The sequence below is a fragment of the Ptychodera flava genome, chromosome 11 (genome assembly GCF_041260155.1).
Source record: "Ptychodera flava strain L36383 chromosome 11, AS_Pfla_20210202, whole genome shotgun sequence".
Lineage (NCBI taxonomy): Eukaryota > Metazoa > Hemichordata > Enteropneusta > Ptychoderidae > Ptychodera > Ptychodera flava.
Window position 1 is genome coordinate 12,126,928 of NC_091938.1, and position 24,741 is coordinate 12,151,668.

Below are 24,741 nucleotides of genomic sequence, written 5' to 3' on the forward strand. Positions count from 1 at the left end.
GGCTACATGGAAAAAAAAGCTGGGCCCCATTGTATGAAGTGTGTTTGATAGCTGTGTGAATACATGCCCCTCCGTGCATACCAGTGCCTATAGGCTTACACCTAGCCTGGAGGGGGAAGGGGAGGAGATATGTGAAAACTCACCATTAACTGTACTTGTTGGATGGCCCACTCTCGCAGATAGACCGCAATCCGAGGCCGTTTCTTGCGCGACATTCTGACAATTTTCCAGCTGGGCATTTTGCTACTGTGCGGGCAGGCTGCGGCTGGGGAACATTCTCGGGGCCGGTCTCTGAGCCCTGCGGATGCACTGCCTGCTACCCGACCACTACATGCTGGGTACTTGTTGCTATGTAAAGGTGTTCCCTGACCCGGCTGGCAGTACACACAAATGCGCTCTATCAGAGAATCCAGGTTTTGGCAGTGACTCCGATCATTGCACACTGTTTCTCCCCTACCCGACAAGATCAGCCAAGTCAGTCCAGGCTTCCAGATCCATCAGATGCCCTCTCAAGTCACAACAAAAACAGATTTCTCCGGTTGAACGAATGATAAAGAAAAGGATATCCGACAGAAAGGCTGACCCACTGTTAACAAGGTAAGCACCACCTTGATGACACGCTGATATTGGGCTCTCCTCACAAAAACACGGCTGGATGAAACCATTTGTGTCTCAAAGCGGGGAGGGAAGGCATAGCAACAAGCACTGACTGCCTCCATAACGATCACCGGTGTCAGCCATCTTGAGCTGCCACTCAAAATCTCAAACACAAGGGATACAGATGCATCTGACCTTAAACAAAACAAATTTTTTCCAACACCTGCATTCTCAGATTTTTTTCATGCGTTTACAGTTCAGGGAAGGCTTTTGCAATATTATTTCACGTCGAGAAGGGCAACTGCAACTCTGCCCCTATGGATGGGCCCCTGCTTTATCCAATACGATTTGCCATGCTAAACAGCTCTCTCATGATGCTCTCGTGGGCATTTGAATGTAAATGAGGTAATGTCCCCTGTCCATGAACAGCGTTGGCGAAAAAAAAAGAAAATGATGTCATTATTCTGCTCCATTGTCCAGCATTATTTTCTCTCATCAGTACGTGACCTGATCTGTCCAGTTCACAAACGGGAAAATATTCAAACATTTCCATCTATCAGGTCGCTTCATATTCACATCACACATTTTATACACACCGTACCATCAGAATCTATAATATGTTGTTTGTAAGTACATTAACAAATATTGGATAAACGTGTCTGCAATATAACACTGAAACAAAGCTACAGTATATGCAATAATTTTTTTTTCCTGAATTATCCAATTTTTTCATCTTATTCAAATGATCATGAAATGGTATTTATGGCTGCATTTCAACAGCTGTTCTTTAATAAATGCAGAGGTCGACACAATAGGTCAGCATGTCTGCTGGGCCAGTAAAACGGCCCATGTATCCAGAGTCACTCCTTTCCACCTCATTTCAACCGAACACTTAGAAGCAAATACCCCATGAGAAGGACCCTATTTCCCTCAGTGCAGTGTCCCAATTACCCGATTCAAGGGGGTACAGAAACAGAAAGAAGCCCAGGGTGATAAAATTTCTGACATGGCAGCTGGCCAAACAAGATTGTGAAAAGCACTGGCTTATTTCATTTTCTGAATACAATTTTTATGTGCAAATTGAATATATTTTTACAACGGGGTTTACCGTGAGACGACTGATATTGATTGATTACTGTTTTCTGTTCTGTCGATGCTGTAATGCTGTTCTTGTTGAGTATTCCTTTTGTCGAGGCATGTTCAACGTGTTTCAGTGTGGACAGAGGATTAAACACAAGTACAGCTAACTGATATCATAAACAATTGCTACGACATATATATGACACTGACCCGGAAACCCCTCTCCAAACAGGAGAGCCGGAAAATTTCAAGAAGCAGGAATCACAACATTTTATGATATTTTTATACAAAATTTTGTAAATTTTTGCACTCCATTCATCTTTCATCTGGTTCCTTCACTGATGAGAAATTGGCGAAAATCACACATATGCAAATTTGATTGTTGTGTCCGCACTTCTTTATATATTTGCCTTTCATCGCAAAACTATAATCCTGACAAAAGCACGCCTGTTTTATCTCGTGACAAGCAAAGTGAAGAAAGACTTATCTTCAGCTACTTTCGGATATCGGAAAACTCGCACGATAAAATGCTGGACAAAAAAGTCAATGGCAGTGTCCCATACTTTTGCAAGTCACTTCATTTCTGCTGAAAGAGACCAGGAATAGCTGTGAGACTGTATTTTTTTGCAAGAGTTCACACTGATGCCCTGAGTAAACCTGTCAAAATAATCTTTCATGACTGGTTCTGTATAAAACACTCCTGCTAACGAGAAAATTTCCCATTGTATTATTTTTTTCCAGGAGGTGACCTGAACTGACCTTTTCCCTATCAAAAACCCCGTCACTTGCACATATAACTCTGCACCTCTTCACAATTCCACATAAATCTAATCCAAGTGAAAGAGACGAAACACAGACAGAGTACTTCATGTTCTTTGTGCAACCAAGTTCCCATATAGCAGTCCCTCATTTTTTAAAAGCATTCCCTTTTTTCGGTGCGTGACCTCGGATACCCCTGAGTGAAGATTTTTTGTTGTTGTAATGTGACTGCTAACGAGACAAAGGAACCAGCAGGTATACAACCCTGGGTACCCTAACGGTAATTTGTCGTGGCTTGCAAATGATATATGATTTGAATGAGTACACACACTGACAGACTGACAAAACACAGGGAACATGTCAGGTACCATGATGCATGCGCTTGTAAGTACAACTTTCTATGCCTCCAACCGCATTACAGTGTTGTGTTCCCATACGTCTGTCTGGCTCCCTCTTGGTGATAAAGCTACCCTTTCATATGGAGATTATGAAATAATGGAAGAGATTAATAATGGGCGGGAAGGGCATTGTATACAACTGAGAGTCACGGTATTTGTTATTTTTTACTCTAATACGAATAATACTCAATAGCAAAAACATAAACCACAGCAAAATTTCTCAGACTGACCGACCTATGCTTGAATGACATCCCACAAGTTAATTAATTTTGTGTCTTTTTCTTGTCTTGAAATCTTTTTTTAGATTACCATTACAACTGACAGATGAGCATTAGGCTGTTGTCGCATATGAGCATTCGGAGAAAGTGCTTGAAAACGGTGTTTGGATTTCTCTATCAACACTTCAACACATGCGCATTAACACACAGAAGTACCCGCACGTTACAGTATTCTGCTTTTGTAAAATCGTCCCCCTATTTTGCTTCACTACAACAGACAGACAGTCGTATGCCTTTGTGGGCAATCTTCATCGACGGAGTGAAAAGAAAATGTCCATTGTTTGGAGAGTGTAGGTTCAAAGATCAGGCTGCACCATCAGAAATTCTCCATCCAAGCAAAAAGACAAAAGCTACACAACCAGCAGGCATTACCATGTTTCGAAATAGGCTATCTTAGTTTGTCAAGGGTAGTGATGTTGAGCTATGTAAATATACAGTGAAGGTCTAACTCCAACAACCGGCAAGCTGGCCTCAGATATAGCTCTGTTGTGATTTGCACAGAAAACACTGAATGAGCGATCTAATTCTACCTGCTATCAAGCGATTCACACAACACACTTGGTATTGGCTACAGGATGTTGTTACGTGTCAGTACAATATTACAAAATGGCTCAGCAAGAACTGTATTGGTTTATTGCTGGCTAACGATTTTTTTTTACCAAAAGAATGATTTCAAAAATACCGCTAAACAAACACAAATTACAAGGAGCCACAGAAACATATCAATGAAGAAATCAAGGTGAATAGAAAATATGCTAATTAAGCAGGTGTGCATCAGACAGGACAAATCAACAACCTGGATCCTGACAAATCACATCGTAGAAAGTAATCTCCTGACCAAAGTCCGCCACAAGAAAATCTATCCATGTCTTTGGTACAGTGCATTCCTGATGTATAATATATCATCTCAATGAAAATACCCAGAGTTGGTGACAAGATCAACACAGAAATAAATTTACGAGAGAAAATATTGATACACAGGGTACATTCCATTCATTCAAATGTGCGCCTTATCCGCATAAACAGCAAAGCTTGGATGGCTGTTCAGAGTTACTGGTTGGTCAAGTTTTGTATGTCATATTTGTTATATAAGTCACTGATGAGGAATTGACCTTTGATCCAACGTACACACATTTGCGGGGCTTCTTTTTGCTGGTACACATTTAATACTGCCTGTATCTAAATAGTGATTGTGAAATGTTCGACCTGATGTAGACAAGAAACTTGAGAGAGATACGGCTTGAATTGGCAACGGGAGAGAGCTGTTCATGTAGGCACAAAGCTAAAGAAAGGTAACTAAATGTTGTGGGTAAGTTTACGTCGAAGGCAGTAAATATATACAATTGGTGGGAAATAAAGCACAGTAAGCATGAGGGCGCTATGCTTTGTTTTGTGGTTTAATTTTCATTAAATGAGAGGTCAGTGTGTGACTAGATGTTAGATGAAAATAAAATATTTCTGACACACAAAATTGGTTTGTCTAAAATGGGTGCATATGTGTTTATGCATCTGTACCATAATCTGATTGCATGTTTCAATGTATGTGCAACCGATTCCCTGGAAATTATCAAAACGTACTGGATGCTGTGATATAGGGTTCTTGGGCGGTTGTAATTTGTGACAATAGGGGTGGACATGCTATATTCTGTACATGGCTTCTTGTGTTGACTTCTCTTCAGTTGGGGTTGAGAAACTGCAGTATATTAACCTCCGCTCTTTTCTAGCAATCGCAGAAATCATGGCTTATGATGAAACGACAAATATTTATGTCTATGTTGAATTACAAGGACAAAACTACATCCTTTTCTTGAGGACAAAGACGATCGACTTACCTTGAACTTTCTTCCCCCTGGAGCGGGTCCAGGCCCTGATGGCGGCTTCCGATTCTTTGACATATCAATCTTCTCCATCTTTCCTCCGCTCAGCTTCCTCACAGGGCTTGTGAGCCACTTCCTGTTTTCGGAGGGGACAAGACGGGAAAAGGTGAAATACGAATCAAAAGGAGATCTTTGGATGATTATGGACCAGCGAATTCCCAAACTACAGGACATCAGAAAAAGAGTGAATGCACGGTGAAATACTCCTAATACGTTTTGCAATAGAAAGCTGAAAACCGACCAGTGTATAAACGTATCATCTGTCGAGAAAGTGATCTAATACTTCACAAATTATATTTGTCTTTGTTTTGAAAATTTATTTCATATGTATTGTTGCTGTTAATTTTTTATTTTATTCTTGCTGGGTTATTTTAGGTTTTCAGTTTGGCATCGGCATTAGAAACTCAAACAGTCTTTCAAACTATATTTTCTGTGGAAAGGTCCAACAGAAACTGGTATTTATAGCATTGACAAATTTAACCTCATTCTACAGCACTATAGGGAACACATTTCCTGTAACAGCAAATCAAGGCTCTGCCATATGGTGTGAACCAGCCATTTTGACATTCAAAATATCACTTGAAACCACACAACAAATACGCCTTTTTGTCTGCTCCTTGAAATCCAGATCAATAGAGTCTAGTCATGTCAAGCAATGAGGTTAAATTTGACACATGACTGTATGCCTAACTTTCCCAGATCCATTTTGTAAAATATTGCCCTCACAGTCCATTCTTTCAAAATCTATCAGTGAGCACTGAAATTGAGGCAGCACAAGATTTCTTTCCCATACGGCTGATATTTTGTGTTATTTTTCTGCCGATTTACATACATATATACATAAATTTAAGTAGTTATTTGTCTTCTCTGTAAGGCATTCAAATATTAAAGCTGATTATAAAAGTTTTCAAACTGATGTTACCGTGAACATTGTATACAAATATGTACAACACATATTTACATGCAACTCTGCTGGATTTTGTCTGCACCATGTGAAGTAATCATTCCTCCACTACTTTGGTCACAGGACTTCTTTGTTAATTCATTTTAGAAATCTGGGAAAATCCTTCCTAAATCAGTGCATAATTTGTCTACTTCATCTGAACCTTGCATGCTCCTTGTACCTTAAAGTGCATACATGTACATGTATCTGAATGAGTACATGTGTGTGTTTCTGTGTTATAGAAAGTGCGCCAGTTTGTGTGTGTATCTCTCTGTCACTATATTCATTCTAAGGTGGGTTGATCGAAGGCAAAGCAAAATATGATTAGATCAACTAAATATTTTTTTTCAAGCATTTGTCATTTCTGGCCTGACTCTGCCAAAATGTCTAAATTCTGTTCCACAACTCTACTGCACTGGTGGGCACTAACAGCCGACGTCCCATATTGCTCAAGCTGCTAGGGACAAAATGAATTTGACCGTTTTTATCTGATTTGGACTAGTCTAGATTCCTGTGAAATGTGCTGAATGAACCTTTGTGGTGAAAACTAACAAAAAAATTATCAGTATGAAAACTTGTTTTAAAACTGAATCATTGACTTGTTTAAATACTTGTGCCATCAAAAACACCGCTCACTGAACAACGTGAACTGGACCATATGGTCATGTGCATGTACTACAAGCCGAAATAGGTAGGCAATATGCTGCTTCAATGGAATGAAATAATTAATTCTGACCTTGTCCATAAAACTATCTCCACAATAAAAACTATACTGCCTTACAAAGTACTGTTGCCCCTCACAAACCTACATTTGCTGCAGAAGGAAATTGGGTTTACTCGCTAGTAAATTGTTCAATGACTTTTTTATACTCTGCTCAAGACAGAATCACTCAGCTTAGTGCATAGAGGGACCAATATGATCAGTACTTGAATCTCTATGTATAGGTCATGTGAAGATTTGTACACATCTCTATATTTGTGTACATGTGTGTGTGTGTGTGTGAGTAGCATATGTATGTATGTATGTAAGTATGTATGGATGGATGGATGGATGGATGTATAGTACGTATGTATTTATGTTTGGATGGATGTATGTATGTATGTATGTATGTATATTTGTATGTATGTATGTATGTATGTATGTATGTTTTAAAGTATGTATGTATGTATGTATGTATGTATGTATGTATGTATGTACACATACATGTATATATGTACGCATCTGTTAGTGTATAGCAGTCTTAAACACCTTTCTCTAACAAATTACTGTGTGATCGATTTTTTTTAAAGGTGGCACTTACAGAAAAAGTACAGTTAAATATTCATGTCATCATTGATCACATAGTGCCAAGTAAACATGATTCCATCTTGTCACTGATTGGGTCTGGTTATGTCGATATTATATGGTGATGGTGTTGTTCACGATTGACTGGCCAGCATTTTTGACACCACTGCTGATTGGCTTTTGGCATGAGACTCATGCTTGGATATCATTTCTGATTGGCTATTTACGATGGTAGTACGCATTGATGAGCTGTTGCTACGACAACTCTGCATCAATATTTCATATGATTGGATGTTGGCAATACGATCCATCAAATAACTTCCTACCATGATAGGTGTACATATAGGTATGTTGTCTGTTGATTTTTATCGGTCTCAAATATATTTTACTGGAAAACTGGAAACAACAACAGGGAGGATTATAGGAGTGAAAGATACCACAATTGACTGCAAAAGCTACTCACCGTAGGCTTCCTCTTCTCTTGTTGCTAGGTGACGAGTTTTGATTCAGGGAGTATGTGCTGGCTCCAGGGCTACCGTCATTCGTTGCACACGGGTTCCCATGACCGTCTGCCAAACAGAAAACATGAAAGAAAGATCTAATTGGTGAACGCTGCAACAATTAGCCAATCGACACACTAATTGCCCATCTTGTGTACATGATTTTTTATGTTTTCTGTGGGTGTACATGTACATCAAAATTTAAGGATCTGAAATTATTCCAACTTGCTGGAAACTTTCAGAACATTTTTTCACAAGTTAACTTGGCAGCAGAAACATACTACTGCTCTGAATTTTTTTGGTTGCTAAACGACCATAACTCTTTTTGAAGAGAGTTGAAATGTTTTTATGATAATAGCTGGTCTAAATCTTTCTTCTTTAATAAATATTACAGAGCTGAATAACCCTTTTGGTAATGACCATGGTATTTTGATATCGCTTGCTCATATTGAAATCGCACACATATGATCAGAAATGCTCATGAGCTAGACATGAGCTTTCGAAACGTGATGCGAAATCCTCATTGCAAAACACCCGGAAATATTTCTAGGAAATTCTACGAAATTGTTGATCAGCACCAGAGACAAATTTTCCCCTTTCTTTTTTTAACTAGCCTTTCAGTACATCAACGTATCAACCATGCAACCTTGATGAGAATGGAAAGTCATCCTGAAATTTTACCGGGAAGGCGACAGACAGACAGGACATGAGCGAAGGTCGCCAGCTGCATGCTGTCGGGAACATCATCAACATCATACAATTTACTGACATCTGTTTGCATAAGCTGACGTTCGCATCATCCATCGGCCACTGAGCAATCACTGTGGGGAATTCCTACGCTGTACACCGAGGTTGTCTGGAGTTCAACCTCCGATTATGCTGGCCCCATAGAGCCTGCCACCTACACTGCTAACACACAGCATATATATATATTTCAATTCCATTCCTCGAGTCACAGTTCTCGGGGCGTTCTGACAACCCGGTTATCAAACTTTGACATAGTACATCTTAGCAGTCAACAACCTGCACATCCCCTCCCCTTTTGATTATTGATATTAATGACATTAACCTTGAAATCAATACTTTGTCATAGAGCATGAACAACTGTTTCTCTCGTCTACTGAAAAGAGATCTATACAGCATACAAGTTCATGAACAGTGCCGATTATTAGTGCCACAGCCTTAATACAATCTCAACTTGATCACAAGCACACTCCATACCCAGAACCTTGAACATGGTTTTGAAATTGGACTCCACATGCCTGCTGATTACAATTGCAATTTCAATTTGGATCACAGTAACACCAAGGTCTCTCTGACACAAATCTGTTGCACTTGCCGGTGTTTTATTTTAATACATCATTTAATGTTTCAGCTGTCAATGTTTCATTTTTTTATATTATGCTGTAAAAATTGAAAGTCCACCATTCAAATGTTGACGATATTTGAAAACATGCATAAAATACAGAGACCCTTTTTGGCCTCCAACTTTCACGACAGCCAATTTTCTGGTTATCAAACAAAATATTCACTGCTCTACAGAGAGTGTTTTAACAAAAATTATTGAATGATAAATCCAATCGCAAACTGTTCGGTGACTCCCTTTCTACTTTCCTGTTCAACAGACAATTAACTACACGATATTGTGTTTGGATAAGGAAGCACAGTTAATCTCAGCAATCAGGGGGTGTAAGACTGCACTTTGGAACAGCCAACCTCTACCACCGGGGTATGTTTAGAGAAATGGATGTACCAGAGTTGAGGACGGCTGGAGTATTGACCCTAAATTTCTCCGCTTATCCTCTGTACCAGTATGACCTTGCTCTAGTTTTTTTAGTAGAAAACCTCCTCCCCATAATTGCACTGACTACATACACCCAGCGAATGCCCTTGAACATATGATTTTTTTCCATGGCAAACTGTGACCTATTTCTGTCGACCCTGATTTGATGAGCCAGAGAGGCTGGCAGCCGGGAGCCAAGTGCAGTACACTGAACTGATAAAAAAACCCAGAATCTTAATCTCTTTTTGGTTGGAATTCATTATCAAACAGATAACAAAAAGAAAGATGAGCCGAGTTGTTTTAAGCGTGATGAACCAAGATGCTCTCTGGGCTCTGAGCTGTCAAGAAGAATTGGCCGAAAATGGCAAGCAGCGAAAAAGCCGAGTTCTGAGTGAGAGAGTTATTATAGAGTTTAATCACATTGATTAACTGTCATAAGGACTACGGGTTAGCGGCAAGCTGGAAATATTTGTCTTATCAGTTAACAGCTCTATAAATAACAATCAAGTTGATAGAGCTGAGAGCTTGCGTACTGTCCACTTCCATGTATTTCTATCTTACAACACTCCAGACCTTGTCAAAACTGCAAGCGCCGGGAAGCGTGCCACCACTTTCCTGCTATCGCGCAGTCAGATTAACTTGCTGCAAAGTCAAGAACGATGTCAAGCAAACTTTTAAGCCGAAGCCTAGCCCTCTCCTAGAAGAAATAGACCCATCCATGCTGAATCAAAGACAATAGGATTCAACCACTGTGCAGGGGGGAGAGGGGTTAAGTGGGCTGTCAACTGCCTCTAAACAATAATCAGACTGAAATATGGCCTCTCCGTGCCACAACATTTTGACACCCCGCTGGTGTTGTCAACAACACTTCGGATATGGATAAAAAAATGTGTGAATTTATCAGCTCCAATTAAAGTGTGGAGTGACTCTTCACTAGTTTTACAATGTGCACTTGAAAATTTTCTCGCTCACATTTATATGGAAGGTTTTATTCCACACAGAAATTGTAGCACTGCAGTATTTTACACTGTACATACACTGCTTGAATAATTTCACTGCAGACGACATAAAAATTTAAAACATTTTTTCAGGAGCCCATGCGAAGAAAGAAATACAGCTCGCTATTTTGAGTGTGTATGTTTTTTTAGCATTGTCTTGGGCTATGGTACTTTGACACATAATAATTGCATATCTATAAATATGAATTCGCTCGTTAATGTAGGTATTTTAATCAATTCAGAGATGTTTTCATCTATAAACAGGGGAAATAGTCTTTCTCCTTCACTACTGACTACCCTTTAAACTCAGAATAGGCACACAGAAGCACAACAGAGATCAGCAAAAATGACAGCACATGGGACTGATGAACACTTTTTGTGAGGAAAACTTTCAGTGTGAAAAGATTAACAAGCAAATTTAAATTCTTTTTAGTACAAAACTGTGATGATAAGATTTTAAAACAGTTTGTGATTGTTGTAAAGTAGCGAACATAAGGGACTTTTAAATCTCAAAATTGTCGTGTTTACACATTTTTTACACACACTGACATGCACATTTGAACTGTGTAGTTCAGAATATTCCCTGGAATGCATGTAGCTGACAGGATCAAACTGTGGCGCATTTACGACTAACACGAGCTGAGAGCGTTCAGTTCGAGAGTGTACTGTGACATACATCTGAATTCAGAACAGGGCACTGTATCTTATCAGAGGTGATTCCATAATAGTTTTCATGTAATGGTAGGATGTAATGTTACCTTATAGTGCTGGATGAATTTAGGTCTACGTGACTCATCTGATGGCTGATGTGATTCTACCCCCAGGATTATGAACAGGCCATGCTGGTTTATATTCCATCCACAATACTGTCACAGTCCCCCAGATATTGTACGTGATATTGAAATCCTCGGAGATGAAATCCGCTGAGATGAAATCCGCGGAGATTCCTTAACCCTTCCAAGGCTCAGGAAAGTTTTTCAAAGAAATAGAGGCGTACCAAAAATATAAAAGCACAAACTTCAACATTTTCATGGGTGAATCAGTTAACGTGATTCAGATTGTCTTGCATGTAAAACTTACAAGGGAATGCAAGATCCCATATGGACGAACGGTTAATGTTCTATGCATATCCATGCCTGCGGGAAAAAGAAATCAGGCCGGGTCGTGAGGTTTTATTGATCTCTCACTTTTTAAAAATGGCTACTGGCTGGACAAGAATGCTGTTCACACGCAGAAGACAGTTTACACTGGGAGGAATCACTGGGATTGTGTTCCCAGGTGAATAGAAAGGCTGTAAACTTCTAACAGAAGGATTACCCCACCGCAGCACATAACTGTGTGAAGTCACGCATCGTATTAAATGTTACGGTGCCCCCGTGCAAGCGCAGCATTAGGATGAAAGACCACAGGTAATGCATGTACAGTGAATCCTATACAGTTTAACATTCTGGGCAGAGACTTGGCTATTTCTTAAACTAACTCAGCATTGGAGCCTCCGTAAATTTTGGATCAAGCAATTTAAATGTCGATGCAAATTCTGAGGAATGCAGTCACACCGCACGAACTATACCGTATCGCCTGATGAATCGGTTCAGTGAACCGTCCATCGATCAATCACCTTTCACAGTGCAAATATGAAGTGGTCAGCTTCACCTGGATGAGCTGGACGATCTTTTCCTGGGTACCATGGAAAGATTACAAAGCCAGTATAGAATCCATCCGGTTAATTTTGGGGCCCTGTAAACCTTGTGGTTATAGCTGTATCAAGCCCTCGGCACTCATTCATTGACTATATTCTAGCCTTAAACAACTGGCATAGATGGCATATTCCGGTTAGAGATATGATAATTGAGCTTTTTGTCTGAGAAAGTACAGATATGGATGCATACATGCAACCATAACATGTATGTGCACATACAATGTCACATGAGTACAGACAGTACTGAGTTCGACAAAGCTCTTCATGTGATCATGTCAAACTTCATACCGTTTTTCCTTCTAACTGTTGTCGGTCGTTTTTCAAAGTGATGTCTGACATGAGCATGCTTTATTTCCATTTTCAACCTTTCGCTGGGCCCCTAAACGCCCAGTGTCAATGATAAAATAAAGGAAGAAAAACTTGGGTTTAAAAAGGCAAGCATGTCACATGACCAAGCAGAGAAATCCACAACGAAAATTAGTATTGACATTCTAATCCTACTGCATTGCAAAGTGGGCTTTATCAATCCATAAAAGAAACGATAACCTTCTGAGTACTTGTACCTTTCAGAGTCAACAACCGAGAACACTGCCCTCGGGGGACATTCAGATACGGTCAGAATATGTATTCCTCTTGACATGACACTCCTCTGACACCGGACTTTCAAAAGGGGTTATAAATAAGTGTGGTTACTGCCCTCGTCATACCGACTGTAAATTATCAAACAGGCAACAAACGAGAACGCAGTTTTCCATTAATGCTGTTTTATGGCCAGATAAGTGAATTTCGCATCGATGTAAGAGAGCGGATGGAAGGTGGAAACGGAAGGGCTGGCTCCATCTGTCGATGGAATCAGCATTGTCAACCACTGACCCACATGCTGTGGGTGTTTTTACGATCTAGTCGGTTTCTCTTCACCATGTCACAAAAGTATTGACAGATATCAATTTGACGCAACTACACGTTAATGAATGTACAAAGTCTGTCAAAGTCTTCAGTCCAAAATCTGTCACACACAAGGACATCTCACAGAAACCTCATCACAAAGCTCTGATCTTATCAGATTTCTCGTACAATGTATTATCAATACCAATACACTTTCAAATTTACTGGTTAAAATTGTTCAAAAAGGTCATCTATTTTTAAAGTTACATTGCAGGCAATTCATGTATGTAGTATAAAACTTTCCGTTTGCCACGTCAGGTGGGTTGGACCTCTCTGCAAGGGTGGTTGGAAACACTGTACGTAACATGAACATCAAAACAAAGTCCTCCTGTTATCATGTTGGTATATCTGACTGGTTTCTATTCTACTGTACACAAAACATTTAGATTTAGCGTGAACTTCTGCTTTTTCTGAAATGTGAAATATCCATTGTGATTACTTTTGAAACCTGAAAGTTCTAAAAATAGAAAGCAGGCGACATGGCTGCCGTCGATAAAGAAATATTTGAATTCAATAATCTGTTTGTAAATTTTCCACTTCTTTTCTCCTCTTGAAACAATTACATATTTTTTTACCCTACAGTTCTTTGACGAACTTTACTACCCTGATGTCTGTCAGTATCCCATGCCATCATAGCTACACAATGTCAAAAATCCAAAGACCTCACAGAGTCCTTATTAAACATGGCATATTTATATCAGCATCTGGCGGAAATCAATATATATACGATCTATGAATAGTTTTTTGAACAATACAACTACCATATACAAAGGAAATATCCAACAAAAAATCATATGTGATATGTATATATATATATCACACATGATATTTTATTTTTGTTTAAAAGTTTTGGAATTTTTCCAGAAATTCTTTCATTTCAGGGCATATGAACTCATAAGGAGTGTTTTGAATATTACAGAAACTAGAGGAATAAGAAACCCAGTCTAGATTACCTAGGAATGTCAACGAGAAGAGGTTTGGGACTGACCGGTATCAAAAGACGGTGCTGTGTTGTTTCTGAGAGATGGGTCCTGACACGTGAGATATCGGCAATAAATTGGTGTGATAAACTTAGATGACCTGAGAGTTTATTAGAAGAAATAAGTAATAAGGTCACAGAAACAGTCCTGCCGAAGGATCACTTGACCTTTGACATGTGACAGTCAGGGGTGAATGCAGTGTTCTATTTTAGGAGTCGGGGTCTTATACCATTGCTGATCCATGTCATCCTGTGATTAACCCCTGGACTACCCCCCCTTCAAGTTCCTAGTGCATGGGTACAAATCTCATCACAACAATGGGATTAGACTACATAGAAGTCCTACAAAGGTTAAGACTATAAAAGCACTTCAAATGTGACGGAATGGGATAATCCTATTGTGACAGCACCGGATAACCATAAGTAGCTTCTTGATTGCGCCACAGGGCATAAGTCAAGCCATTGATGGAAAAGTTTCAAAAAGAGTGGCTTCGTGTTTTGACCTAATTCTTTTCAAAGTGTTACTTTGAGGAGTTTCAATTTACTTCTGATGTTTATGGGATGATCATGCCAATGATGATGATGATGATGATGATGATATTGATGATGTTATCGATGATGATGATGATGATTATGATGATGATGATGATGATGATGAAGATGTAGATGGTTTAGATTGTGATAATAGCAGTAGTGGTGGTGCAGATGATGATGATGATGATGATGATGATGATTATGATGATGATGATGATGATGATAGGTCGATGAAATTTGAACATGTTATTTATATGTTGTATTGAGAAACAGTGCTTTCATCAATTTCATGGGAATGGCGTACATTTCCACAACACGTCAAGGTTAAGATGCACCATGTCACACTGGTAGCTTGAAAAGATATGGTATCCTACGTCTGTTCTGAAAAGCACTCCATTGCATAAGTCACACTCAGACTCTGTACGACAATGGCTAGATACATTTTCAGAGCAACATGGAGCTAAGACCAACAGCTGCTTTGAAAAAATTAGCAAACTATGAGACAGAATATTGTTCTTTATATGAATCATCCTTTTTTTCCAAAATTGATAATCTGTACATGTACTTTTCATACAAAACTGCATACAATGTCTCAGATGAAGAAACACTGATGAAATACATGTAGTGTGTGTGTGTATGTGTGTGTCTATTTGAATGACCTTCTGATCTTATTTCATAACAAATGTCAGTTCACCCTGCAAAGTACACCTATGAATATAGATTTATCTCAATCAACTAATATATACATAACTGCTTATCAAAACAACCATGTCGAAGACTTTGTCACAACAGCCAATTGACCGACTTTCTAATGTTAAACCAGGTGGCTTGCACTTATGTTCTGACCCCTCCGACACCAAGTAGATATACACTGGTCTACATAATATACAGTGAGAATGATTGAGTTCAACCAAGCTTTCTTTGAGGTCAACAAACTTATCTTTTTTCTGCAAATGATTCAATTGGCACCTGAAAGACTTAAACTTTTGCTCAAATTTTCCTCAAGGAATCCTTTAATCATTCACTTTCAAAATCAAGAACAAAAATCTGGGGTCACCGTGCAAATTTTGGTACAGCAGAAACAAATTAACCTACATTTACCGATATTTGAAATTCAAAATGGCTGCCATCTCTGCGTTAACTCTATGGAGAAAAATCACATTTTCGTTTTCAAAAAACTAAGACAGTGAACGTTTTTCTGAATCAAAGGGCTTCAAATTAAGCCACTATAAGTGGTACATCAGAAAAGAATTGGAAAAGTTTGACAGTACAAACATCTGTCCCCGAGGCACATTCTACCTTAATATTCTTCCAGTATTCCTCTTTTTCTTCCTATCCTGAAATTTTTCTCCCTCCTTTAATTTCACCCCTTCACCACTATGGTTTGGTCCAAACCAATTATTATCAATGGTGATCCTGGACCAGCTCACAGGGATTTGGGGGGTTGAAAGAGGTTATCACATCTTTTCTTCATCACCTGTCCTACATGATACAGATCTTTTTTATCTTACAAGCCTGCACTGATGATACGCTTGTTCAGTCAATTGCTCTATTTTACACCACACACAGTGTCAAACACGCACAAAAAAGCGTCATTTGTATTTCACTTCAGTGTCTCTTTCTCAATATACAGGATATGACGCTCACACCAGAACACTTGCCGAACGGCGGTACCTTTTTACTCTCAATCGTATAGAACATCTGTCTTCCTGATCAACTTCCTTTACGATGTTTCCATAATTCTTTGATTTTTTTTTTATTTCTCTGTAAAATTATCAATTATTGGGGCTCTATCCCCAGAGATGTTGTAATATGCCCTGTACTTGCACACTCTCTTAAAAAAACCCGGCTACTTCACCGAATAAGTGGTTCAAATAACCATGTTTGGCTGGCAATGTGCCTTATCTTGGTGTTTGATCGTGACAATCTGCCCTGCATCTTATCAGCCCAGTCCACTTGAAAATGATTACGACAAAAAAAATACAATGAACCAAACAGATCACAGCAAATGAATAAATAATAAACAAATAAAACTTGACAGAGCCAATTAGCAGAGTCTATACTATACTTAGCTCACTGGGTAGCTATGATGTGATCTTTGTCATTGCCAAAACAGACATGGAATAGCTTTTATGCACATGTAAGATGTGACCTTCTCAGATGTGATTTGCAATTAATTTGTCCCTTGGGCAAATTTTACTGAAGAAGGAGTTTGGGATATATATATATATATACATATATATATATATATATATATATATATATATATATATATATATATATATATACATATATATATATATATATATATATATATATATATATATATATATATATATATATATATATATATATATATATATATAATTACACTTCCCCCTGCTCCGCAAGATTTAAAAATGAAATTGATATTATTTAAATTCATGAAAGGGAAATATGATCAGGGTGAAATGAAACCATGTATAAACATGTGTTTCACTCCCTATAAATTAGTTTTAGAATACATTTTTATTGGGCGGAAATCAACTTCAATTTTGTAGAGATCAAAGAAACAGTTTTTCCGCAGACCTTGTTTCAATTTCTTTTCTTTTATTCTTAATTGTAATAGGACAAGCCGCAAGGACGGTCAAAAGAGAATTATGGCAACCTTCTTTGTGGTAACCTTTTGATGCGATAAAAATCAATCTCGAGAACACGAGGGGTTGCAATAAACATCAAGGAATCATTATGAATGACTGCCAGCAGGCAACAACGTGACCTTCTGTCACAACGACCGTGTAGTTTATAAAAAATAAAAGTTTGCACAGAGCCAAAATTCAAACGCCCCTTTGTTTCACATCATATAATTGGTTCACATTTCTCATCGACTCGTGAAATGAATGAAGCTGCCCTCCTGTTATTATGAATTTCTCTCCATACAGGAATACTTTTCTAGCGATGTGCGGTGTTAATAACTGTATCTAAAGGCCAGGGGCACCCTCAGAAATACAAGGTGGTACATGCTTGTTGCAAGTGTGACAACTTTCCAGAGTAAGACGGAAGACAGTTTTCAGTTTGAAGTGGATGTGTACACCTCTCTATCTCAAGCCACCCCGTTGAGTACAAAGTGCAGCGGTGCCAATGCCCTTCCTTATCTGTTAATCATGATAGGGAGACCAACCCTGGCCTCTGGTTTGTTTTCATATAACCATTAATATATGACTGCAATGCGTTTAACAAACTATGATTACATAAATGGGATGTTCCTTGAAGCTGAGCCGGTTTCTTGCGAAAAAAAATGGGGGAAAATATAACTGGTGAAAAATTGTCCTTGGCTGGCCCCATCACATCATGCCATCATAACTAAATATCTTTACTGAGGGTGAAATCATAGCAGATACATATGGCAAAGCCGAAGTCGAATTTGACAAAAAAAATCTAACTTGGGTGGATGGGGAAAGGGGCGTGACTCAAGCTGTTATATTTTTGATCTGTCTCTGAACCTTGGAAAATTATGACGACTTAATCTTGGTGCGCTTGATGAAAGCCGACAGAGCATGACAAGCAGCTAGGATGCCTTTCACAATATTAAAAAAATAAACACAAGTGTCCGATTCCATGCGGGAGAATATATACCACTGAACGGTCTTGGTAATTGCGGAAATTTTCCTCCTGAGGATGTTGGCCTTAACTTCAACCATGGGGTGCTCTCTGGCAAATGATGGTTGAAGTGTCAAGACGAGAGGATGACAATTGGGTTGGGCCAGGGTTACGACCAGAGCACTTGCAGAACTGACAGTAAATTTCAAGTATATGTCCGTACACTCGTCAAGTGTGGTGATGTCAGACCGTATCTCCTGGGCTTGTTGTCATTTCCTTAATTTTTGCCCAGCCCCTCGGGAGAACATTTAACAAAAGCTGACATGTACATACCTCTTCCCATACCTCCCATGATGCGACGGACGGCACTCCGAAAACGTCCCCCAGAAGATTCTGACGACATGACAGCGAATACCAGCTGAAGGAGTTTTTCCCCCTGTTGTTTCTGGGCCGTTGCAGTCACGGGCGACACCCCCTCTGGAAATTGCAGTTCTAATCATGAGGCAGTGATTCGGTGACAATCACAGCTGACCTAGTCAAGCGTACTCTTTAAAAGGCTAAGCTGGATTCCTCCATTTTTTCAACAGGGGTGTCAGCATAAGAAACCAGTATATGACAAAATTTAAAACACCGTACCTCAAAAAGTTACAATATGATTTTCTGTAAAACACTTCCTTTTATTAATTTTTTCACATTTTCAGAAAAAGTGGAAGTGTTCGATTCAGTTCACTGCACAATTCCTCGAAGAAATCGCTGCAATGGATGGTTGCCCACCAGACAATGACGGATATTATCTTGATAGGGTGGTGATCTCATAATTCTTATGATGAGCAATCCTTGTGGCTTATCTTTCCGCATTTGTATCCCGTAACAGCTCTTTAAGAACGAGACGGCGCAGCTGAAATGGTTCAACAGTCAATTTTGCACAAGAATTACGCCCACGAGAGCCATCTTCCAAATGGACTAATGTCACTTATGTCACTGTCATTTTTTTTGTCAAAACAGTTGATATATTAAACTGTATCTACTCACATAAATATCAGTACATATGATGTCAGCTTTAAGAGCGGTAACAACTTTAACAAAAAATATTGCAAAACGTCTTTTGAACTTTTGCATCATTTTGGAAAGTCAGTTTTTTTTATCAGTGAATGTAAAATTATAGGACAGTAATGGTAAAAATACGATATTTGTTTTACTTTTTTTACATTTAATATTGGTTTTGATGATCTTCCAACATATGAAGTGACATGATATTTCACTGGAAAATGTGTTTATTCCATATGCTAGTATCTATCTATGCATTGCACAAACAGAATGGTGAGAAATCTTCGTTATGTTTTAGTTTCTATACATTCTCTGCGTGACTGCACATGACATCTTAATGAGCATTTGTTCTGATCAAATTGTCAAATTCACATCCAAACTGAAAGTTTCCGTCAACTTTCATAAAATGCTTCTCTGTCTGACCCTTGAATGTTCAATTACGTTTTTTTATGTCAGAAAACATCCTGTAGCATGGAAATTCAATTACTTCAACCGTAACTTTCATAAGGTCACCAAGATTTTGCAAATAAATGTACATTACATTTGTACTCAAGTCCTATCGAAAAAAGCAAAAGGGCCACTTACAAATCAATGCTTATTATAGTTTTCAAAGATGGCAGTTAACTCACATAAGTTAAGACTACTTGGCGAGAAAACCATGAAATATGAAATCTACCGAGTTTGTGGAATAGTTTAGCAATCATTAAGAACAGTTGAAATGAAAACAATAAAAAGAACGTACATTTACTGATACTGTATTAATTTTGTTTCGATAGTACAAATTTTTATCAAACATAACCGATATTACTTCTATGACACTCTCCCTTGCGTTTATAGCATTTACAAAATCGCTTGAGCCCCTGTGGTTTTAAAGGAATGGCTTGCTTCCAATACTACATGTGACTCACAATGCAGGGGAAAAGATCCTATAGGTGGGTCGGGTAGAGGGGGTTTTGTCCCAATGTAAACCCTTCTGGAGTTTGGTGCAGTGGTTTTTCATCTCATTCTCCAAAAACTCAGAATATTAGTTTAGTCTGGTAAATTAAAATAACCTCCAGTGAAAATTTCCACCACTTCAAATATCTACACAATATATTTGTTTCTTCTCTATATCTTAGAACTGCAGACGTGCCAATCAGTGTTTGAACTCACGTCAGGGACAAACCATGTTGTGTTTACGTATCCGCCGGCTGCTTCAAATGCGAAGACCTACTGTGCGGACGTTCGTCATTAGAGATATCTTTGACTTGTTCGATAGCAAATAGATGAAATCAGACAGAATTCTTGTCAATAACAGGAACTGATCAAAACTTACATTTGACACCGCATCCACTAGCGACATACAATACATTTATAATTATTGAAATTGATGATGGTAACATTCCTGGCAGTTTTCCAAAATTGTTTTTTTAGTCTTAGCCTCAATTCATTGATGCTTCAACCCCTCTCCCCTCTATCATAAAGGTTGGACCAAAGTTCATTTGTCCTTTCTCCAACCTTCAGCTGGAGAAAGGATTAAACACCAGAAGCACATTGTAACTATTTACCACATGTTGTGTGTATTTTAATTTTTTGTAACCGTGGTACAAAAATTTGGGGAACTGACTAGCTATGAATGTGAAGCACTAATATGTGGTGAATTAACCCCCTTTGAGTGCCAACATCATTGTTTGTTGCCTTAAACGATTACAATGCCAACATTTTTTCAGATCTAAAGAACTTTTTTCCAGATTTTTCCCAAAATTTTGGTCAAAAATTGTAGCCAATGAAAAGTTATGTCCATTTGCACCAAAACTATAAAGAAATTACAGAAAAATTCATAAAAATTGGTAAAATGTTACCCTGAAATTTTGGTGGGAAAAATTACAGCACTCAAGGGATTAAGTTCAGTCAGGGAATATATATTGAAGAATGTTTGCATGTGTATGCATGTTCTTGCCGGAAAGTTTGTTTACATCAGTATATTTGTGTGTGTATTGCAAGGTCTAATGTAGAAACCGCAAAATAAATGATATGTGTATGCAATAACTAAACCATTTGAAGGAATCTTTACTGTAAAGAGATCTTCAGCTTACTTCAAGAGATTATAGAAATTTGACTCCTCTGTCCATACAAACTGCACTTAGTACATATATGCACATGCTAGTAGGAGCGTAAATTCCTTGTAATCTATAGGTGGAGAGCAGTTCTTAACTATCACGAATACATAACATGGTTCAAATTATCCCCCGATATCCTTTCTTGTGACGGACATGTTGGAAAATGACAAAATAAGTACTGATCCAGACTGATTTATGTTCTGAAAAGACAGTATTCCAGCTCTGAATCAACGGAAGATTTGGGATAAAGTGGGACTGTCACTGCATTGTCACTCCCCACAGAGTCCTCCTTCCCACTGACCAAACAGATGAAGAGAACGTGCTGTACTTTTTTGTAGGCTTTGCATTAAGAGGTGGTTGGAAAGGCTAGAGCGTCAGTTATAAATTTCAACAAAACTATTAAAATATAAAAGTAGTCAACATTCTCTGTGGAATAAAAAAAACTAGACATTTGGGCACAAAGGCATTGCAGAGTTATAGCCTGTTAAAACTTCTGAAAAACTGACCAAATAAGAAGAAGTTGGGGAGTTCTTAGTGTATTAACTATGGTAGAGGTCCCCTAGTTTTTAATAAAATGTTTGAAAAGGGAAAGTCATTATTTGCTGTTTTTCAGGAAAGTTTGACAAGGCGGTGCTGGCATTCAGAGTGAGTGACTGCTATTGTAAATGCATTTTTAGATTCTTTGAGTGTCAAAGAGGTGTCAAAAGTGAGATTAACCAAAAAAACTGCTCTATGACTTCAAAAGAGGGGTGCAAATATGGCTTGTTTTCAACATTTTTGACAGAATAACAGTTTTCCTACATAATTGTATACCAATTTAATCCAACTTTGAAATGAGATATGGACATGGAATTTTTACAGCCTATTAACAAGGTTACAGATAAGATTTATACGGCACAATTTTCCTGTATTTGAAGTACTTTTTGAAAAATCACATTTTGAAATTTGAAAGAATTTTTAATAATTTTTTGATATATAAACCATGTAAAATCATAAAAACAAATTTTATTTACAAATCCTGCCGTACAAATCTTGCAATAAATAGTGTCAACACATTTATAACTAATTTGGTAATATTAATACTATCCAATTATTATTAAATTCAAATATGTAAAAAAATATGAAAAATTAAATTTTAATATTTACTGGTGTCATATTTCAAAATCATGGCTGCAAATATACAATTTTTATATTCTTTGGAGAAAATATTAACTAAGGGAGTTATCCTGAAAATTTGAACTAAATATCTTGATTCTAACACTAGAAACTTGACATTATAACTCTGAGAAAAGAATTGGTGCAAAAATAGCCTTTCCAACCACCTTAAGAGGTGAACTGTGAAGACAAGTACATTCCTGCAATTTTATGGAAACAGTCACGAACAAATTTGCGATGTGGTGCGAATCAGAAATGAGAAACTGAATATGTGAACAAAGTGAGATTGAGATTGCCCTTTCTGCCAGAATATAATGCTGTGGCTGCTAGTGTTACCATTCAAATATGATGAAATTATCTGTGAATGATCCAAAAAAGAGTCTGAGGATAACAAGATGTTACGAAAAGAGATTATTGGCAGAGTAGCCAGGTATATTTTTTATGTACTAGTTGTGTAAATCCATCATAAAAGATGTTTGAAGAGGTTGTGCAACTATCACATACAAATCCATCTGAATCTGAATCTAAATCTAATATTTATCTGTCAGTTGGGTCAACAAAGCACTCGGGGAACAATATTCCTCATCTTTAGTTGTGGTATGATAGCCGGGCCTACACTAACAGTAAGATGTATATGCGTGGGTTAAAATCAGAATTTAGACGGATACATGCATGGGCACACACACGGCACACAAGATACAATAAATGACAATCAGACTAGAGCTAGAGACTTCTAAAAATCGACCATAAGCACTTGAGTATGACCAAATTACTGTCACTGAATAGCCTCTCAAATAAAGGAGCCATTGACCTTTGACCCATTCCACTTTCCTGGAGTAAACTGTCGGCCTATAAAGATATTCTAGATGGATCCTGATATAACACTCTGGCACTCGGCATGAAATAAAAGCAGGAAAAAACCATAAAGGATCAGGGGCTGTACACTTTTATAACAGCTCTCTATCAAGTTCTGCAACACAATAAGTGACGGCAACTTCAATTTTTCCCGATCACAGAAGTGAATCAAATTTACAGCCGTGATTTCACACAACATTGGCTGCATCTTGGCTTCAAGGGGGCTATAACTTATGACCCTCTCATGGCGAAATTGCAATGAAATATGTTTTACGACTATGATGAATCAATGAAATATAAGTCTTGACAAATTGTAATCTATCAGGGCTGTCACGTGGGTTTGAAATTTGGTAAACTTTGCCTTGTCTGCACTGCTCTGGTAATAAATTTTTTGTATAACATTCAGTGTCAGCGAGGCCCTTGAATCTGACAACTCTTCTACCAACTGTCATCCCTCCCTTGGAAGCTCTTCTCATAACAAAATGACCTCCCTTTGTGCAATTTTTCCGCTTCAACAGTATTTTCTTTCACAATTAGGTGGATTGTGACATAATAATTCATAACGAAACTGCAGGGTGGATGGAGCCAATTTTGCCAGTTTGAAGAAAGAACCCCCTTGGAGATCCCCTTCAACTTTTGTGGACGAGTAATTCTATCGGACACTGTAACGTGATCGCCAGAACATGACACCTGTCTAACGCAATGTCATCATGTGACTTGAAGATGACCTCTCTCCTCACTAGGTCACATGGTCAGCAACCTCATGGAGCTGAAAATATGGTCATGACCTAGAATCAGAAATCCTTGGCTGTAGTGCTGGTGATATGCATTAGAAAAATAATATGGAACTCTATATGTATGCAATATGTATGCAATATATATATATATATATATATATATATATATATATATATATATATATATAAAACAAAATTACTTCAAGTACAAATACACACACACACATACACACACACCAATCAAGAAGAATGGTAGAGACTTCTGCGATGGATTATTTTTAATAGTACAGCAGACTTTGCAGCTTCACACTTTGGAAACCTCCATTGGACTTTTGCAGTTAGTTTTGACAGATTTTCATCTTCAATGAAATGTGGGCAGACATTACAGGAAGGAAACCTTGTGAAATTTGAATGCAGTGACAGATGCATGAATTACATGTATGTGTGTGACATGTGCACATCAATATGGAAATTTTATACTTTTCTTTGCGTATGGGAACCAAGTTCCATAGAGGGCGCTCTTCAGCTCAGAAGCACAGATTTCAGTGGAGCTCAGTCAGACTTCATGGGGTGACTTGCAACTATCTCATAAATGTTGTCTGCTGCACATCACC

The 24,741-nt window shown here is 38.2% G+C and overlaps 1 protein-coding gene across 16 annotated transcripts in view; it reads right to left on the bottom strand.

Moving 5' to 3' along the window:
• Positions 1 to 24,741, bottom strand: part of LOC139143511 (kalirin-like) — a 344,734-nt gene that overhangs the window by 61,146 nt on the left and 258,847 nt on the right. For all 16 annotated transcript variants that reach the window (XM_070713903.1, XM_070713906.1, XM_070713901.1 and 13 more), the window contains 2 exons: positions 7,681 to 7,786; positions 4,945 to 5,065 (listed from right to left, as the gene is read on the bottom strand). In XM_070713903.1, coding sequence (XP_070570004.1) covers positions 4,945 to 5,065; positions 7,681 to 7,786 — 227 coding nt within the window. The remainder of the gene's footprint in view (positions 1 to 4,944; positions 5,066 to 7,680; positions 7,787 to 24,741) is intronic.